The sequence below is a fragment of the Ixodes scapularis genome, unplaced genomic scaffold (assembly GCF_016920785.2).
Source record: "Ixodes scapularis isolate PalLabHiFi unplaced genomic scaffold, ASM1692078v2 PGA_scaffold9__187_contigs__length_104089568, whole genome shotgun sequence".
Lineage (NCBI taxonomy): Eukaryota > Metazoa > Arthropoda > Arachnida > Ixodida > Ixodidae > Ixodes > Ixodes scapularis.
In genome coordinates, this window is record NW_024609884.1 from 59,992,935 (window position 1) to 60,012,554 (window position 19,620).

The 19,620-nt window shown below is 44.5% G+C and overlaps 1 protein-coding gene across 2 annotated transcripts in view; it reads left to right on the top strand.

Annotated features, from left to right (window-relative positions):
* Positions 1-19,620, top strand: part of LOC8023320 (exocyst complex component 4) — a 63,831-nt gene that overhangs the window by 35,486 nt on the left and 8,725 nt on the right. For both annotated transcript variants that reach the window (XR_006076891.1, XM_029986428.4), the window contains exons 18-21: positions 2,751-2,889; positions 3,920-4,001; positions 15,037-15,235; positions 17,483-17,544. Coding sequence is in view for 1 of the 2 variants with exons in the window: in XM_029986428.4 (XP_029842288.3) it covers positions 2,751-2,889; positions 3,920-4,001; positions 15,037-15,235; positions 17,483-17,544 (482 nt within the window). In the remaining variant the exon portion in view is untranslated. The remainder of the gene's footprint in view (positions 1-2,750; positions 2,890-3,919; positions 4,002-15,036; positions 15,236-17,482; positions 17,545-19,620) is intronic.

A 19,620-nucleotide genomic window follows, 5' to 3' on the forward strand; every position in this document is an offset into this window, starting at 1 on the left:
CGCATCCGGTTCTAAGAGGTCGCAAAAGGCTTAAAAACAGGTCTAGTCTCTCTCGGTCGTACTCGGTTGCAAGAGTGTGAACGGACCTTTAGGCTTCAGTAGACCAAACACATGTAGAGTGCTCTGCTGCTCTTGGAGAGGTCTCAAGATTGAAGTCCAGAGCAGGTAGAATTTTTCAGCAGCGGGCGCGAGCTTTGGAACATGTGCTTTGGAGGGAATGGGAAGATGTCAAGTGGCAGGGTCCAAGCCGTGGCTACCACAAAAGACACAAAATTCACTTTCCGCTCCCGCTCGAGCACTGGCTTTGGCAGTGCTTTCTTTCAGAAACTCTACGCTACATATGACAATGTTTGCATCGTTGAGGCACAAAGTGTGTATCAGGTTTATCTGTGCTACATCACCACGAAGCAACTTATAACACATTCTTTGTTACCACTGCCTTTGTTTTCTCGATAGAGTTGGGCCGCTGCAGGGCTGTGTTTGTGTGGAAATCTAGGCACGCATAAATAGCATGTCAGAGGTCCCTTAGCAATACTGCGCATGGTGCAGAAAAGGCTGTTTGGCTCATCGGTATACATCAAGTCTGCTTAAACTAGAGCAACGCTTCCCTCATGCGTACTGATGGTTGTGGAACCTCTGAGGGTGCTCTGGGCAGCCCCCTGATGTCCTGGAAACCCAGTTAAGTTTATGCGAGTATTCAGAAATGATTTTATGGCTTCATCACTTTTATAAACCTTGCTGCAAATCTTGCTCACTTTTTCTCAGCAAGGTGAGTAGAGTGAAGTTCATATGCCCAGTGTTGCCAAAGTTAGGGGTAGCTGGTAAAGTGTAAATAATATTGCATAAGAATAGGACATTCAATTTCACCGAAAACCAGATACCTTTTACATAGCACAAGTGACATATTCTAGATCCACGGGATTTATTCCCATTTAGCATCACAAGGCACAGGTTGCAACTGCTTGCAAGTTTGTGTGGTGTTATTGAAAAAAAAAAATGCTAGTGTTGCAGTAAAACAAATACCGTATTTGCACGAATATAACGCGACCACGAATATAACGCGAGGGCAGGTTTTGATGCCCTCAAAAAGAAAAAAAAAATATTATTACTATTATAACGCGAACCGAGGCCGCGTCTATTTCTCGCACTCGGGGACATAGCAGATGTGAAAAGTCAATGGAAATAGAAGAAATATCAGTTTATGTTTTGACTGCACTCATCCTCACAGTTCAGGTCCTTCCGTTTACAATCCACTTGGCGACTACGCAGATAAGCAGCAGCACGGCACCTGCTTGTCTGGTAATTCATTTTTCTTCCGTGCGAGCTCGTCGGCAGCCCACAATCCAAACAAGGCACGAAGCAGAAGCACCAAGTTACCAACACACAAACACCGGATCACTCTGGAGCAGAAACTAAACAATGCGCAGCAGAAAAAAAGACTGCTGAATCCGATACACGATCATACTTCTTGTTCTGGTCCCTCTGCATCACGTGCTCTGCATAAACAAATGCCTCGTGTTGCACGATTGCGTAAACCTTGGCGTAAACGCGGTTAGTGGTCTTGGCTTGGCTTGTGTTGACTTGACTTGGCCCGGCTTGGCTTGGCTCGAATTGGCCGGTGCCCGCATTCCCGCATGGTGTGTGTGCGCGCGCGCGCGCGCTGAGTTTCTGCGGCGTGCGCGCGTTGTACAAACACAAAAATGATAAAAATGCTTTTTTATGTTTTCTATTCGTCCCTTCACGTGGCCCAATAGCTAATAAATTCTCTTCCACACTCCCACTTCTTTTCCCACCGGATATTTTGCATTGAGCCGAAGGGATGGTTTTCTCCTCTGGCTTTCTCCAGACTCGCGCGCCTCGTGGCTGAACTCGATTCCGAATATAACGCGAGGTGCGTTTTGGAGCACGTAATTTCGGAAAAAAACTCGCGTTATATTCGTGCAAATACGGTAGGTGGGCTAGTGGGGAGATGACTTACAAACGAAAAACGCCGGCAAAACCCGATAAAAGAAGGTTCACCGCTAGGATTTTGCAAACTTTTGACTAGTAGCTCCGAAAAATATGCTATTCGATGTTAGTTTTGAGGTTAACTGAAATATTGGTATTTTTCGAAGTTTTGATCGCAGTGGGTCAGCCCTGTTGAGCACGCTTCTTACCGAGCAGCGGTGCACTGCGGAGAAGCAGCAGCCGTGGAGCTTGCTTCTGTGGGTGTTGCTTCTCTGCAGTGCATCGGTTCTAAGCAAGAAGTGCGTTCAACAAGGCTAACTCACCGCGGTCTTAAAAAAGTAGAAATATCACGCTCGCATACTTAGTAGAAAAGCACACTTCCAAAGTGAGGTGGCGCACATACGCGCCTGGTGTATTCAGAAAGAAACGGAAACTTATGAATGTTGATAACAGTAAAAGTTTCAAAACTAAACTGACTATTATACAAGAATATATGTTAGGCAGAGATGCCCTGACAACCTGCATTCATTATTCAAGATTTTCTATTTTGGTTTTCAAATTCTAGATTGATGCAAGGGTGTTTGCATATAGCCAAAAGACGACGTTACTCCACCTGAGCCTTCTTGCACCGGGGTTGAAAGTAGCACATTGAGATGTCACTTCTTTTGTCCTTGGTTTATAAATGGTAACGTTGCTGCACAAATCCTGCCAAAGGATGTGAGCTCTTCCCTGGTGTCATTCTTATAGCCGCGTTGGCCTTATCTGCGAGTGAATGTTGTGAATGCATTTGCCTCACACTGCAGAGCACCGTGTGCGTGGACCATAGCCTGCAGGGCCTGGAGGAACTGATGCAGGCCCTGCCCATGTATGTGGAGCACTTTCTGGGCCTCGCATGCACCATTCTGCACAACTACAAGGAGACGAGCCAGGTGGCTTACCGAGGTGGGCACACTACATGGGGCTGCTGGGCAGGACCTTCCTGGAAAGACGTGCACTGTAGAGGGGTGTCGAGCTTGGTGCAGTCCTTGACATCACTCAGTAGTGACGACACGCTCATACTGCTGCTGCTTCTTATCGCAACTGGCAGGAGGGGAAATTGTTTGACAGCGTAGGAGGAGCTAATTGGCTCCACTTCACCCAAGCTGCGATGCCTCAGCACACGCTGCTGTTGTGGGACCCAATTTTGTGTTGTGGACAGGTGAAGCTTTTGTCGCCCCAAGAATGGTGATTTCTGAGTTTGTATGGATAAAAACGAAAAAACAAGTTCGGGGTACCAAGGATATAGCCAACATTTAGAATATGTTCCTTTACCCGCTATGGGGCCGTCGTGCTCTAGTTTCAATTTCGCCCACCAGCAATGTTACGAAGTTAGTGAAAACAAAGGGAAAATTCTACAAATTGCTGTATACTTAGTAGTGGCCCGCAGCTAGCATTTTTCTAGTGTCTCCACTGTAGTGTATACATAGGATTCCGTGTTTTTCGGAGTTTATTTTTTGCTGAAAACTCTGAGTTTATCGGAGTTTATTTTTGTTTGATTCCCAATTCTCCGAAATTCTGAGTTTAATTTCGCAGCGTTTTCTGTGAAAAATAAATAAATAAATATATGATATCCGGCCGTAAACATAAGCTAGAAAAAAAAATTTAAACGCGCGTGTATCAATTAATATTTCTTCAGCTGGACTTTGTGTTGGTGCCATTGCCATTGGCAATACTAATTTGTCCCACGACAAAAGCTGCACACATGTGTGACTTCGATAAATGCCGATACCTTAAAGGTGTCATAAAACGATATCGGGTTGGAATGTTCAGGACTTTACTAAGGCATACTGGTCCTAGTCTGGCCCTAGTATACTTGCACGGACCGTCACTGATTCGGAAGCTTCTTTGTCGCGCGGCACCCTAGGGCTGGAGTAGTGTTTCTGCCATTGGGCTGACCCAATGTCTGCTTGCTGATACGTTGCCTGGGTTACAGGCATTGTTCAGCCTGAGTCTGAGGATAAGCGGATCATCAGTGCCACCTGGGCCAAGGATGAGGACATCAGCCGATTCCTCATGTGAGTGGGCCAGAGTTACTGGCAAAAGTAGCATCATTGTTTGGACTGAACAACTCTCCCAGTCCTACGAGGCATTCGGTCGAAGTGTGTCGCAGTCACTTGTTGCGGAGTAGTGTGAGGCAACAGAACCACTGGCACATGCCTCCACTCTAGAGCTGGAGAGGCAGCTGCACATGGACTGGCATCCAAAGGAATCTCGGAGGCTGCATACCTTTATTCGAGTTGCCAGAAGGGTGCAGTCAAACGGCTTTGTAACAAACTCTGCGGAAGCGGCTAAGATATTTGTTGGTCAAGTCGCTTTGTTATGGGAGTCGCGCAGGGAAGTTGCGTAGCGGCATACCTTCACGACACTGAGGCTGTTTCTGTACGGTTCTGTTGTTTTCGCTTAGATTTTGGCATCTCGGGAGGGGGGTTATCAGTCGATCAAGAATATGCTTATCGATCAAGAATATGCTTATCATATTGTAGATCAGGATTGAGCAGTATCGGAATAGCATTTCAGAAATTCAGTTTTTCTTTTATTAATTTTTGTATTGTGATGCAATTTTTCAACAGTACTATTTTCATTTTTGTGTCAAAATACAATTTTCACTTCATTCCTGATATTGCAACACCATCGGGTCGAGGTATCTCGTTACAAATTTTGTGGAGTTGTTGCCGCCCTTCAAATAAAAGTTCCGGCAATTTTTTTTTTTTTTTTTGCTCGAAAGGGATAGAGGTTGCCATGAAGGGGACATTGAGACTTTATTACTGTGCAGACCAAGGTTTCTTTGGAACTTTTGTTTCTGACCATACGTGACCCCCTTCTGTATTCTGCAAAGCTAATGGATGTTTCCCCCACCACTTACGGTGGTCGTCTGTTCATATAGATTCCCAAAGTTGAAAGTGCCAGCGGCACGAGTTTTAGAGGCATAACATTTTCTTTCCATATGCATGGGCAGGGGTAGAGTTGAGTTTCTCTATTCAGTTGCAACAAATAGATAAGAAAACACCCGTCCATTCCACCGTAGCTACATGAGGTCACTGCTGAAAGGGGCGGTCGGGTTGAACGCATCTTGAGGTTATCTGGGAAGACATAAAGATGATTGAGATGTTCATGTCATTTTTCTTCAGAAGTTTGAAAGATTAAAAAAAAAACCTCCTTCCAACCTTGTTGAGAAGTGGTTTACCACTCATCTAAGACCCACTTGCCTTCCTTGGCATTTGCAAATGGAGGACTGTTAATTCTGTGTAAAATTTATTTTAGGTTCGAAAACATAGTTGAAATTCAAGCTGCATCTTAGATGAGTACTCATTCGTTAGTTTAGAAAAATATATACATTTGTTATAGATGGAGTTCCGTCTTTTCAGTGTGTACCGATGAACCCGGAAAAATAGTCCCCGAGCCGGTTTTATGAAAATTGGGGCAAACCGAAAAACCCCAAATTGGAGCTGTCCTCGAATAAAAGGAGACACTAGCTTCACGGAAAGAAACCTTTATCTACAGCTTTATTTTGCGTTCACCCAGAACACAGCCTCCATGAAACTGCTTGCGAGGCTGCTGCTTCATTTTTGGGAACAGCACCCCTATCTTGTTTCTTTATCTTATCGGCATTGGGACGTTTTCAAAGCATTCGGTTCATGCGCATGTTGCATGGAGGTTGGGGAATATCATGCTTGTGTCCCGTTTTCTTCAACATGAGCTCTGATAAACGCCAATTTTTTGTCCGGCGCCAAAAATTGGCACTGACAAACACAGAGTGTGTAGTAAATCTACCTCGATAAAAAAGGGAGAACGCTTAGAGAGCGCACAACAGGAGAGCGCCAATGGGAAAGGATGCGACACAAAAGCGCCGTGTCACGGGAGCGCTTGCCATTGGAGCATGTGTCAAGAGAGTGCACAACCAGTTGAGCTTGCGAAACAAGAGTGCTGTTGGGTGAGTTGGAGCGTTGTCAGAAATGTTAGCAATAGCTTTATAGGGCCAACCCACCTCAGGAACCGTGTAAGCACGAGATGTGTAAGTTGGTCAGTCCATAATCGCTAATGATCTTGAAAAGAACGGCAACCGGTACCAGAGATCGAACCCCAGTCACCGCCCAACCGGTGCCAGGGATCGAACCCCAGTCACCGCCGTGGAAGCCAAATGCACTGCTGACTGAGCTATGGACCCAGCTTGTAGGAACGGGAGGCAAAAGCAGGTGGTGTGAGAAAGAGAGTGCGGAATGAGGAAAAATGGAAAGGGCAGGATAGTGCGCTTCCCTTCTCTTGGTGACCCAGAAGCATCAGCGCATAGGCTTTGTATCTCGGTGGTGTGACGTGCGTGGCGAATACACGTGGTGGCACACAAACAGCAAGCCGGTGGGAGGGCATGAAGAACAGTGGGAATGTCCTGCTGAGCTACGCAAATTCTTTTTCTTTTTTTTTTTTCTTTTTTTTTATTATTTATCAATACTACCTGGCCCCAAGGGCCGTGGTAGGAGAGGCACAAAAATACAAATGATAAGAAGAATACAGTTGCACACCAGGGATAATGCGGCCCAAAACATTATACAATATAAATAGCACCCAGCATACAAAACAATAAATATTAATAAGACAGAGTCTGAATTGGTGACATCAGCGTGCAGAAATGTGGCTTAAAACATTATGCAATATATATAGCACCCAGCATACAAAACAATACTATTAACAAGTCATCTAAACATGAGAAAAATCAATTTCAGTCTATTTTGAAAAGAAGAGAGTTGCTTTATCGATAAAATAGTCAACCGAGTCTGAATTGGCGACATCAGCGGGCAGCTTGTTCCATTCAACAATGGTCCTAGGGAAAAAGGAGTATTTGAAGGTGTCCAATCATACTTGACAGCAGCGGCGTAGACTTTCCATTTTCCCGGGAAGGGGGGGGGGGGGGGTGTTTTTTCGCACAATTTTTTTTCACACCGTCAGTTATCAGTAGTTTATTTTAGGGGGTACATTATTTACCTTCTCGCCAGAACTGGAGATTGAAGGTAACGAAAGCATGCTGGGATTCCACTTCCCATGTATTTTGTCAATAAAGGCAACGTGGGTGTTATTTTGTTTACCTGTCACTTCTAAAAGCTCGTTACATGGCACGTAAGGATCATGGCCCGGGGGGGGGGGGGGGGCACCAGGGGGGGCACGAGCCCCGTTGCCCCCCCGTAGTCTACGGCTATGCTTGACAGTCCAGTATTGAACGTGCATGAGATGATCTGGTGTTTAATCTGCCTGAAAATGTAAAGTATCTGGAAGTGTCGATATTTAATTTACCCTGAATCGTTAAAAATAACATCTTTAATCTATCTATTCGCGCTCTTTCGCTTAATGTTAGCAGGTTAGCTTGTTGCAACATTTCTGAAGGGTAGCTTTGCTTTTCATATTTGTTGTAAACAAACTGTATTGCCTTCCTTTGTACACCTTCTAGCTTATTAATATTAATTTTAGTGAACGGGTCATAGTTTTGCAATGGGGGAAGAGTGCTTCAAGAGACGTTTCAAGGCCCAAAGCCGTTGGGTCGCTTTTGTTGTAATGTAATCAATGTGTTTGTCCCATAATAGTTTATTACTAAAATATAACCCCAAGTACTTATATTCTTAGACACGTTGAATAGGTTGACCATCAATGGCGATAGGAAAACTCCAGAGGGCACTTTTTCCACATAATGGACATTGAAACAGTTTTTGAGGTATTCAGCTTCATTTGCCATTCCTAACACCAAGACTGTATCCTCTCTAAGCAGTTATTTAGAACTATTTGGTCTTTATAGGACTTAACTTCTTTGTATAAAACGCAATTGTCTGCGAATAATCTTACGTTGACATCTATGTTTGTAGTGATATCGTTGATATATAATAGGAAAAGTAAGGGCCCCAAGACAGAGCCCTGGGGCATGCCGGAGTCAACGGGAAGGGAATCAGATTCATAACCTTTAAAACAAACATACTGTTCTCTTCCTTCTAGGTATGAGATTAACCATTTCACTAATTTGTTTGAGTTAAGTATGGTATTCAGTTTTAGAAGAAGCTTGTTGTGAGGAACTTTATCGAAGGCTTTACTAATATCCAGGAATAAAACATCTGCCTGACTTCTGCTATTCATTACCTTACCAAGATCATGCGTTATTTCTATCAACTGGGTTACTGTAGACAGGCCTCTTCTAAATCCATGCTGACTTGCCGCTAAGATATTTACCTTTTGAACATAATCGAAAATGTGCCTAGAAATTATATGTTCTAGCAGTTTACAACACTGACAAGTTATAGAAATGGGCCTATAGTTTGCAACATTTTTTTGTCGCCCGATTTAAAAACGGGTAGAATTTTAGCTATTTTCCATTCTTTAGGAACAGCGCTCCATTCTAATGATTTTCGGAATATTATCAACAGTCATTATAGCCATCCACTCAGAGTAACGCACCAGAAAAGCATTTGGAATTAAATCTGGCCCCATTGACTTTTTAGGATCGACGTTAAGAAGCAGATTAAGGATGCCTTCTTCAGTTACAATAAGGTCATACAACTCTAGCAGAGCCTGATCAACAGTGTAATTTCCCAAGTGTCCATCATAACGAGTAAAAACAGATTTAAAATGTTCATTAAAACTGGCGGCCATCTTTTTGGGCTTGTTTGGCTGATAAATATTTCCAAAACTTCGCTGGAGACGATTTAAGGAATCTCTCCAGAGTTGTATTTACAGTCAGACCTCGATGTAGCGAACTTCTGTGCAACGAAACCCCCGATGTAACGAAGTACATAACTTTTTCTAGCCGCAAGTGTATGCACGCCATGTATTTTTGACCTCTATGTAACAAAATCCCGTTTGCCGAAATTTCGATAGAACGAAATTTCGTGGACAATTTGTCACAAATTAGGGGTCCCAAAGGAGATTTTGGGAAGCACATGGGCTGAAATGGGCCCCCGATAAAGCGCAAAGGGTGAAACGGGCCGAATCTGGCGAGTGTGGTGTACAGAATGGCTACGAGAGGACACTAGAGCCACCGCCGTTTGGTCCGTCGGCTTCGTTCGCGCTGAGTAGTTTGTTTCGAGGCCTAACTAAAAGCGTGCGTTTCTCGTTGTCCTGGGCGATGGAGCCTCGAAGGCGATTGAGCCGCCCCTGACAACGTCGATTACGACGACTTTCTATACGCCGACTCTGCTGTCATTGCGACGGAGAAGGTGACCGACGAGGCGATAGCTAGCGATGTTCGTGTGAATTCGCAAGACTGGGACGACTTCGAGCCTGATGAGCAAGGCACCTGCGATGTGCCCAGTAACCGTGAAGTGGTGAACGCGATGAATGTCTTGAGGCGGTTCGAGATCCCACACCAAGACGAAGACGCAATGCAGGCCGTCTGGCAATGCAAACGTCGTGTGATGCCGATAATAATGCCAAGAGTGGCTCAGACAAAGGTGATGGACTACTTTCAACTGAAATAGAGGCGTCCTCGTTGAGTTTTGTTCACCCAAGAAACATTTGTGGAAACTTTCTTTAACGCTAGCCTCAAATTTCTATGTAGCGAAATTTCAATGTAACGAAGTAAATTCCGAATTTTACCGACTTCGTTACATCGAAGTTTGACTGTATTATGATAGCGAAACCTTGCCTCAGATAACATATGTTTTAGTTCCCGGGACAGAGTTGTTACAGCTTGTTTTCTTATCTCTGATCCAGTGGCTTTGGCCTTTTTACAAGCACGCGCAATCCTACGTTTCAAATGTATTATTTCCCGAATAATCCAAGGCCATTCACGCTTAATAATCTTCATTTTGTAGTTAGACACCTCTCCACAATAGTTTTAAAATGATGCCAAAGCTCATCTATATTCACGTTACAATGCTCTGAATGATCAATGAACTTCTCAAGGGATCAATCCAATGTATCTATAATACTAACGTCATCTGCACTATTGAAATCAAGCACCTTAGTCTTCGTAATTTGAGGTCCGGGGAAATGTAAGGGTAGCTCTAGCAGCACTAGTCTATGATCAGAGATTCCGTCTAGTACTTAAACGGTAAACTCTTTGTATTCACTACTAAGCAGTATGTAGTCAAGTATAGACATTGAATTTCCCTGAATTCTAGTATAAGATTGCACTATCTGCACTAGGTAGAACGTGAGCATGATATCTAAAAGGCATTCCACGCTGTCACTTTCTTTAGAACCGGCCGATAAGGAGTCCCAACTTATCGATAACAGATTAAAGTCTCCTGCTAGCAGAATTTTACTGTCACTTTTACAGTGCTTTAAAAGATATGACTTTGTGTTATCTAAGATTGAAAGAGGCACATTAGGAGGCCTGTATAGCACTCCCGATACTAGACAGGAGCCATGTATTTTTACCTTGCACCAAAGTGCTTCGGCCTGTTTTGGTTCTTCCATTTCAACAAAAGAAATTCCTGATTTAAATACTATTGCAACACCTCCGCCCAAAGTTTGCCTATCTTTTCAAACAATTTCGTACCCTGGAGGCATGATTTCGTTGCTCGCTATATTTCCGTTAAGCCAGGTTTCAGTTATTACGATTATATCTGGATCGTACGTTAACAGAATGTGTTCCAGCTCCGACACCTTGTTTATAATACTTCTTGCATTTAGTTTTATAACTTTCAACGTCTGTAACTTTCCCTGGGTCTTTTGTGGGCTATGTTATTTATTATTCTGGCTACAGTGTAACCCACTTATAACGATACCAGATATAATGATGTAGCTGTTATAATGATCACTTTCTAGAGTTTCTAGACTGGAAATGATCAGTTTCTAGAGTTTCTAGACTGGAAATGATCAATTTCTAGTTCATATACTACGATAACCGGTTATAACGATTGAAATTGTGGGTTTTCTCATTATCGTTATAAGTGGGTGGCACTGTATTACATTTATATCTCTCATCACTAACATGATTCCAACCGTAAGTTTCATTCCCCACGATCATTTTATCAAATCTCAACTTACCGTAAAATACTGAACAAGTGCCCACTAAAAATTTTGAGATAATCATGAAAAAATGGGGGATGGGTGCTTGTCCGGTCATCAATTCTACATATCAATGTACTGTGCATATTTTCTCAGATTTTATAAATTTGGGTATGGGCGCTTAATGTGGTATGGGCGGATGCACGGTATTCTACGGTAATTTGAACACCGTTATCTCTTTCCTGCTGAGAACTTTCCCAAAGACATTTTGTGCCGTCCTGACAAGTTTAGAATAATCCTCAGAAATTAGTAAAGCCGTTCCCCTTAGCTTGAGCAGTTCCTTAATATTGCAATTTTTTCTCTGTAGTCGATGAATTTAATAATAATAGGTCTTGTTTTTCCTTGTAGTTTTTTTCCAAGCCTGTGCAACCTTTTGATGCTCTTGATCTCTTCACCTAGTTGTTTCAGGAAGATTTCCTCCGTAACATACCTAGCTAGGATATCTTCTCTTTCCGATTCTGCCTCGTGTAATCCATGAATAATAAGATTGTTATGTCGGCTCCTGTGTTCAGTGTTGTCAATGGTAACTGTTAACTCTGCTACGGTTTTTGTAGTTCCACAACTGGCATTTCAGTGTTTCTTTTCGTCGCTCGCCCATGAACAAGGGACCGAACTGGTCTCGAAACGTCGGGTAAATGTTTATTAAATTTTTGGTTAGAGTCCCTATTTTTCGCTTCATGCCTTTTATTGGAAATCCATATTCTCAATAGCTGCTTTTCAGATAAATTGCAATTACACTGTTTACTTTTTATGCTATGGGCTGGAATATATTTAAGGAAAGGGTACGTTTGGAAATGGTTCGGGAACGTCACGTGGAGAGGCTTTTTCGTTGTGATATATGTTTGTATTTAGCAAAACATCTTTGCGCTTATAGCCCCAAGTTTGACCTGCGGGAGCAGCTCCAAGGTTTACTTAATACTGCTACAAAACTCGACTTTCGTGGCTTTTGAGCTGCTCCACAGCAGAAATTCGACTGCTCCAAAGCTGCTCCAAAGGGGCACCTTTGCTGCTCCCAGACCTGCTGCAAAAGGCTGAAGCTTGCTTCCACCCCTGATTTATGTTCGGACCTGGGTGGCCATTGCCTATGGCAATACTTTTAGGCCCTTTTCAGTTCTCGTTTGGAAGTGGCAGCACATATCCCCCAACAGCCGCCTCGGTGGCTCTGAGGCAAAGCGCCGGCCTGCGGATTCCCAGGTGGCAGGTTCGAATCCTGGCCGAGGTGCCTGCAATCTGATTTAGGCTTATTGCAAGGCTTCTTGACGTGCAGCTGATACCTCGGTTGCCCGTCAAAAATATTCCTAGGTGGTCGGCATTAATCCTCAGTCCTCTGCTGGGACGTTCCGATGCCCTTTGTTGGTTTGGCTCTTAAAACCCCTAAATTTGATATCACCTAATCAATTTTGGATGATAAAAAGCAAAAACGGCTGTTTTGCAAAATGCAAAAAATATCATCAAATGTACAGTTTCTACGAGCAATGTCTTAAGGGGGGACATGGCCTGGGAGGGTCAACTTTTGAACCAATGTCTTAAATTGATTCAAACTTTCAGGGTGAATTGAACCCCATTAGGATTGATGACACCTAAAGTTGCAGTCTTATAGGCCAATTCTACAACATACTATGCTTAACAAGCTCCAGAAAAAAGTTACTTTATTAGGAAATGTATTAACGAAAAATAATAATTGCAATCCACAAAATGTTTGGTCTAATGTGAAGTAGATTACCCGTAGTGCAAGTTAAGGTAAAAATTAATTGTAGAAAATGCAATTCTAGAGAAAAACAATCACACCCAAAAAGAGCAAACAATTTTAACAAATTTCTGCGTTCTAAAATATTCAATTTTTGTCATGAAGAATTTAGCTTTTTCAGAATATGAGTACGTTAACTTGTTCCTCAGAAAATTTCAGTCCAGGACACCACTGTATGAAATCTTTACACTTTCAAAATGTCCGATGATACATTTCCTCATACCACATTTCCTGCCAAAAAGTGAAACTGAGAAAAATGCATTTGAAGTTTCAACTTTAGGTTTCTCTCTTTTCTGTGAGTCCGAGGTAGGCAAAATTCACCCGACGCATTGTTAGCACCTTCCTCTTTGAGACTTCCCTGTTCCCCTGGCAATAGCTACCAGTTTCTGTTGTTTGTAGGCACGCTAACTTTTGTAGCGGGCCTTCCCTGACAGATAAACTGGCAAGAACTAAGAGGCAAATCACACTGAGAAAGAGCAGCAAAGCAGGAATAGGATCTGAAGTGGAAAATACTGTAAAGGGGCGTTACTGTAGATGACACAATATCACGTCACCGGGAAGGACCAATCGTAAACCCTGTTTCAGGTCTCAACCAATAAGATTGCTCATACCAAATTTTCTGAATTTTTTCTATTTCAATGTATTGGGTTCTCCTGGCCATTGATACTTGTAAACTTGGAAAGCTCCTACGGGCTAAATCTGGAGTAAATGGCACTTCCAATGAGGGTAAGATGTTCTGGCTAGGTTAAACGAGTATGAAGCAGCGGTAAATAAAAAACTCAAAAAACTTGCTCCCTGCTGACTCTGAGGGCTGCCAACATGTCGAAAATATTTTATTCTGAGATAAATCCTGCATGTTTATAAATGAAGGTTTCTGAAACCCTTCTTTGGAAGTTAATAAGCATAAACATATCATTTTTGAAAAAAAGGTTTTTTTCTGAAAATTTTGAATTCCGAGGCCATGTCCCCCCTTAAAAACAAGGAGCGGTTAGTTACTTAAAGTTTGAGCATAGCTGAAGCTACAAGAGCAAGCTCTAGCCTTGCTCTTGTGGCTTCAGCTTCGTTCGCACATAGATTCTCTGCCAGGCACATTCACTCGTGCGGTGTATGCATTGTTCAGAGCAACCTGCTTGTGCTTGTAGCTTCGGCTTCACTCGCACATAAAGTGAAACAGAGTATAAGCAGTTCCAGCCCCGAATGAGTCAAAAGCCTGGAATATTTTGTTGAACCGGCAAATCACGACCTCTTAAAAGCTACCTTTTTTATTGAATGCTAACTTTCATACTTCTTCTATAATAGTGCCAAAGCTTACGGTGCAAGCATGGGGCTTCATCTAGCGTCTCATTTGTGTGAGAGCACATGCAAATGGACCGCAACACAAAGCCGCACTTCGGTGCAAGCAGCTTTAACAGCGTTACACGCTAAGAATTAAACGGATTGTAATAACACCTTTAGGTTGCTGGAGTGGCGAATATTCTTGAAACTTTCCACAGCGCACACATGCATTCAAATGTCTCGCGCTCAACTGGTTTCACGCTCCCATGTCGTGTGCTGTAGCGGCACGCGCACTCCTGTTGTGGCACTCTGATGTCACGCAAATTAATGCACGGCAAAAAAAAAGAGAGAACAGGCCCGAATGTGAAAGAAAATAAACCCTGAAAGCAGGAAACCCTAGATATAAATAGGGTTCTGCGTTTTCAGGGTTTATTTTTCTTCGAGTTTTAAGGTGTTTCGGGGGAGTGTAATTCCCCCCTCTCCCCTCCCATATTTGATGTTTTTCAGTGTCAGCTTTCGGTGTCTGTCAAAAAAATTACATTTATCGGGGCGTACGTTGAAGAAAACGGGCCGCAGGCATGACACGGGCGTGAGATTCCTCAACCTCCGGGAAACTTGCGCGTCGCCCAAATAGTTAGAAAACTTCCCAGTACTGATGAGAAAAGGAAATGACGTAAGGGGTTCCCAATGAAAGTAGCATCCTTATGGACAGTCCAATGGGGGACTCTGTTCCGGGTAACACAAAATAAACGTGCAAATGAAGATTTCGTTCCACGAAGCTTGGGCTTTTCCTATTCAAGGTTTTTTGGCTTTCCTCGATTTTAGTAAAACTAGCTGGGACTTTACTTTCGCTGTTTGTTGGTGTACACGGAAAAAACAAACCCTTAGTTCTAAAGGCGTTTTACTGTGCCAGTCCAGCGAGCCGGCTGGTAAAGTGGTTTGCAGCCGACAAGCAGCAGAGCTTGAGGAGAAGGTTTGCCGTCAGTTGGTTGTCCACTAGCTCCCATCGGCTGGCAAGCTTCCTCTGGGTTTGTGGCGTGCAGGTCTCTGCCCAACTGGGCCAACCTGCAGCAGCCCAAGGAGAGCGACGTGCAGGAGTCGCCCGAGGAGGTGCGGCTGCGCAACAAGAAGGAGTCCGAGATCCTGATTGGGAACCTGGCCAGTGGCACGCTCATCCCCCAGCACGAGATCCTGGCAGATGTGGCCCAGCTGCGTGTGCTTGCACAACTGCACGAGAGCCTGGTGAGTGCCCGTCTCGGCTGGCCGGGGAATCACGCTTGGGGTGTGGACTGCCAACGAGCTCGAGTGTGGGCTTCACCAATGACGGGTTCACTTTCACAAGAAAACGCATAACTTATGAAAAAGGTGTCGATATTCGAGCTTATGAACATGTGCAACACGGTATTCGTCAAAATGTCCCCGACCCTGCCGACATGCGTTTTCTGTTGCGAGAATAATGTCCTGGCTGTGTCATGTCACGCAGTGGGGACCAGAATTGGCCACCAGCGTCGTGTGATTTGACTAAGTGTGACCTTTTCCTTTGGGGGTTTGTGAAATCTCATGTCTATGTCGACAAACCACAAGCGATTCTTAAGCTCAAAGCGAAAACCCAACGTGTCGTTGGCAAAATTGAGCTGCAGGTGTGCGGAGATGTCGTTGAGAGTTACGTACAAACATGAAGAATGTGCCAGCAGAGACATGGGGACAATGCTCAGATATTGTGTTACACGAGCAAGTAATCACGTGTATTTACTTCATACTGAAATAAAAATATATTGCCACTCTTTGAATAAATTATGCATTTTATTACAAAATTAAATATTGCACTCCTGTTGGGCACACTTCTGTGTGATGCTGACTTTGCTTTGCAATTCCCATGTGCAAACTCTGCACATCCTACACCTAACTCTGCACTAGTTTTGAAATATGCTTGAACTGTCTACTAAATGAAGTCCACATAAAGCTTGTCATCTGTTGCTGCTGAAACCAGGCAAGTAGCGGGCAACTACCACCTTTTTATGCCATTTGGATAAGAAATATGCTTGCTCTGTGTGGCCCTCACACTCTATTATGATTGACTGGATTGCTAACATTCAATCTAAATGTGTAGCCTGGCTTGATACCAGGCTACACATAGAAGTCTATGTAAAGAATGTAGAAAAGTGGGGCTATTGATGTCTATACACAGTGTAAGGTATTTTCTAGTGTTTTACGATTTATTTTGTGAAGCAACCTCTGAAGCTTTTCAACGACATTTACTGAAGGAAATATGCCAGAGTACTTTCAGGTGTGCTGAATGACCTTGCTCTCATCGCGAGATGAACGACCGGCTCATCGGATTGTTCACTCATTGTGGTAGCGTAAAATACCGAGCGTGCACCCATGTCACAGTATGTACCCATCCCCTACTTTTGAAACATTTCAAAACTTATCAAAGGACATATCAAATGCCCACTTCCTTATTTTAAGCAAGTTCAAAAATATTCGAAAGAGACATCAAGCGGCCAGTCGCCGTGGGCGGCAGTTATCTCCACGACCGGCGGACAGCGTGAGAATTAATAGCACGGGTGAAACGGCAAAGCAGGAGATGGTGGATGAGGTGTGCAGAGACGAAAGGAGATAAATATTGGTGGATGGGTTACCCTTTTGTTCGGTGACAATAACGGTGACATTCTGTTTTTACACGTTGGCACAATCGATTAGCTTGGCAAATGACGGCGCTTTTTAATTTAGTGGTCGGACCAAGCAAGGGCCCACCCGACAGCGTGCACCTTCCGTATTTTTGCTCTCGGACCTAGCAAGCGCCCATCCCCCAGTTGTCCACGATCATCTTCCAATTTAGATTGGGTGCTTGCTCAGTATTTTATACAGTAATTGCAGTTGGTCGCAAGAGCCTTCATTCCAGCTGGGCTTGACACCGACAGCATTCGGTGCGAGTGCTTGTAGGAATATAAGAGGTGCATGTAAGATCCCTTTATACTTCCAATCTGACCAACGTCATACTGGACTTTCCCGGTTTGCTTGGCTTGTGTGCTGTTTCCTTTCAGTAATTGTTCCCTTTGGTCCATCGAAAGACTCTGTCAGTCACTGCGGGAACACCTTACCAGGGACCTCCCAGGCAGAAAGCCCGGGAGGTCCCTAGTAAGCCCGGCGTTGGCTCGGTTCATCTCTCTGTTCGGTCTGAGGCTTCTCTGCCGTGAGGCCCACAGCAGCTTCTTACTGAGAGCCTCCACCGAAGCTAGGACCACGTTTTCCCTCTTGTATCTCATGACTAAGTTGAACATTACAAACACGAAGTCAGAATGGTGAGAATTTATGTGAAGCAGCGCAAACGTAGCTTGGGAAGCGTTTGCCTCGGCAGGGGTTCAAAATCTGAGGGGTCGTTCTGGCGAGCCTTGTCTGTGGAGCCTTTTCTGGGAAGTCTTGAGGCACATGGAACTGCAGTGTGCCATACTGGGACTCTTGCTTGAGAAGTTGCCTCTGTTGCAGGAATGGCTGAGCGGGCGTGTGCAGCGTGTGGCGGCCTCCCGACCCCAGGACACGGCGGCACAGTGAGTAGGCATTGCAAGGGGGGTCCCAAGGGCACTTGTAAATATACAGGCTGTTTCACCAACAACCGAGGGTAAGTGTAGCAAGGTTTTTTAGGGTGAAATATAGACAAGATACACATGTCCTTTGTTTTTTTTAAAACATGTATTTACAAAAGAAATCAAGAAATCATATACTAAAAGAAAAAAAGAAAACTTAGCTTAGTTAAAGAAATGAAAGGGTCACCATGTCTTGGAACAACCATGCGCAGCGGCGGGTCTCGTGTCTGGAGCTGTCGTTGTCGGCCCACGGTTGTGGCTGGCAGTCAGGAGCAGGAGCGGTTGGCTTCCGTCGATGATTCAAGAGTCACCGTACCGTGTGCTCTCGCAGTAGGGCCGGGCAGCGTAGATTTCTATGCACTGCCCTCGCCGGGACAAGGCTTCTGCTCAGACAGCGGGAGCGGGCAGCCGATTACCCTGGCCGATGGTGTCTTTCGGACCCAGCACATTCTCCTGGCCAGTCCTTCGCACGCTCTCCATGCACACCACTACCCATCTCTTCTCTTCTTCGTCGTCGTCCCTCGTCCCTCTGAGCCGATCCATGGGTTGATACACCTTTCTTTTTTTGCACACTAAGTCACAGTCACATCATCTCAGTAAGTTTTGAAAAAGGGCAGCCTGGAATAGAAAAGATTCGACAGAGACACTTAAAACTGCTTAAAGGGGCCCTGCAAGGACTTTTTTACTGGGTTTTATTTTGCTTCGAACCTGTGCGCACTGAACGTAGTAACTTAATGAAACTTTTCTTTTCTCGAATTTCGCTTTATTTTAAAAGTTATAGGCAAATTAAAATGACAAGAACAAGCAAAAAATAACCTCCTTCATGACGTCCTTGGTGCTTGAGTGGCCGTGAACTAGAGAAGGGGTAGTGAGCTCAGCGAGCGCTCACGGCTGCCGCACTCCGTATCGACGGCGCAAGAGGGCGCCACTGAAGCATGTTCTGGATAGGCTGTATGCAGCGGGCAGCCAGAGCGACTCTCATTGCATTTGCGCGATGAAACACTAATTCAACATGACACTTCATTGGTCTCAAACAACAGGAAACACAAGGTAAAGATCAGTTCAGAATGGGAGCCACTTCGCACTGCCATACCGCGAAAGGGCTAAACCGCAAGACAAAGTTGCTCGCCGAAGGCCTTCGGAACGCTCGGAGCCGGTCGGATCCTCCAGTCCATACGACCGCAGCGCTGCCACATACATCCGGAACCTTTCTGTGTCGGCGCCTGATCTCACTACTCCTTTCTAGTATGCGCCGCCTTTTCCACCGCTTGGTGGCGGGTATGTCGACGGGTCATTTCTTGTTTCCGTACTTTATAAACTGGATTCGTTTCTTTTCTGATCTAAAATGCTGAACAAAAACTACTTTTATAAATAATAGAAACGATTCGTGCCACTTATATTTTGTACTTCGACTAAAAAAAAGCTTTTAGCGGTTCTTACCAGTAGTAAGCCCAGGACCAAAAGCGTCACATATCGCGCGCTTTCGGTACCGCGGGTCACCCCCGTCAGTGGAGGAAGTTTCCGCGTCATCCGGTTAAATTATGACGCACTGATATTGAGTTACTCTCTCCGTGCCCGCCGGCTTGCCCGAACCCCAAGAGACGTGGAAACCGAAAAAAAGGTAGATGCTTAAATATGCTTGCAGAGCCCCTTTAAGTGTAGGAATGCAAAAGCATTCCTACACACAGCACATTCCTACAAGCAGCGCGCCCTGGTCTTTCTAATGAACACGGCACTCCAGCGGTGGCATCACGCTCCCCCACTGTGCAGGCGCGTCGAACTCCGCTGGCTCCACACCTTCCGCGACGATGCATCTGCGTTGCTGTGCTTTTCTTTGCGTTTTATTTCTGAATGTGCATGCTTGATGATTTGCATTTAGGTGCCATTTCGCTTAGCCAATCGGCATTTAGGTGCCGTTACACTCAGCCAACGGGACTAGGTGCCATTTTTTGTGGTTACAGACAACGCCGGCTGCACTCCATGGGAGAGTTAATGCTTTCGCATAAAAATAATTCCTTTGGCATAACATTGTTCACTGCG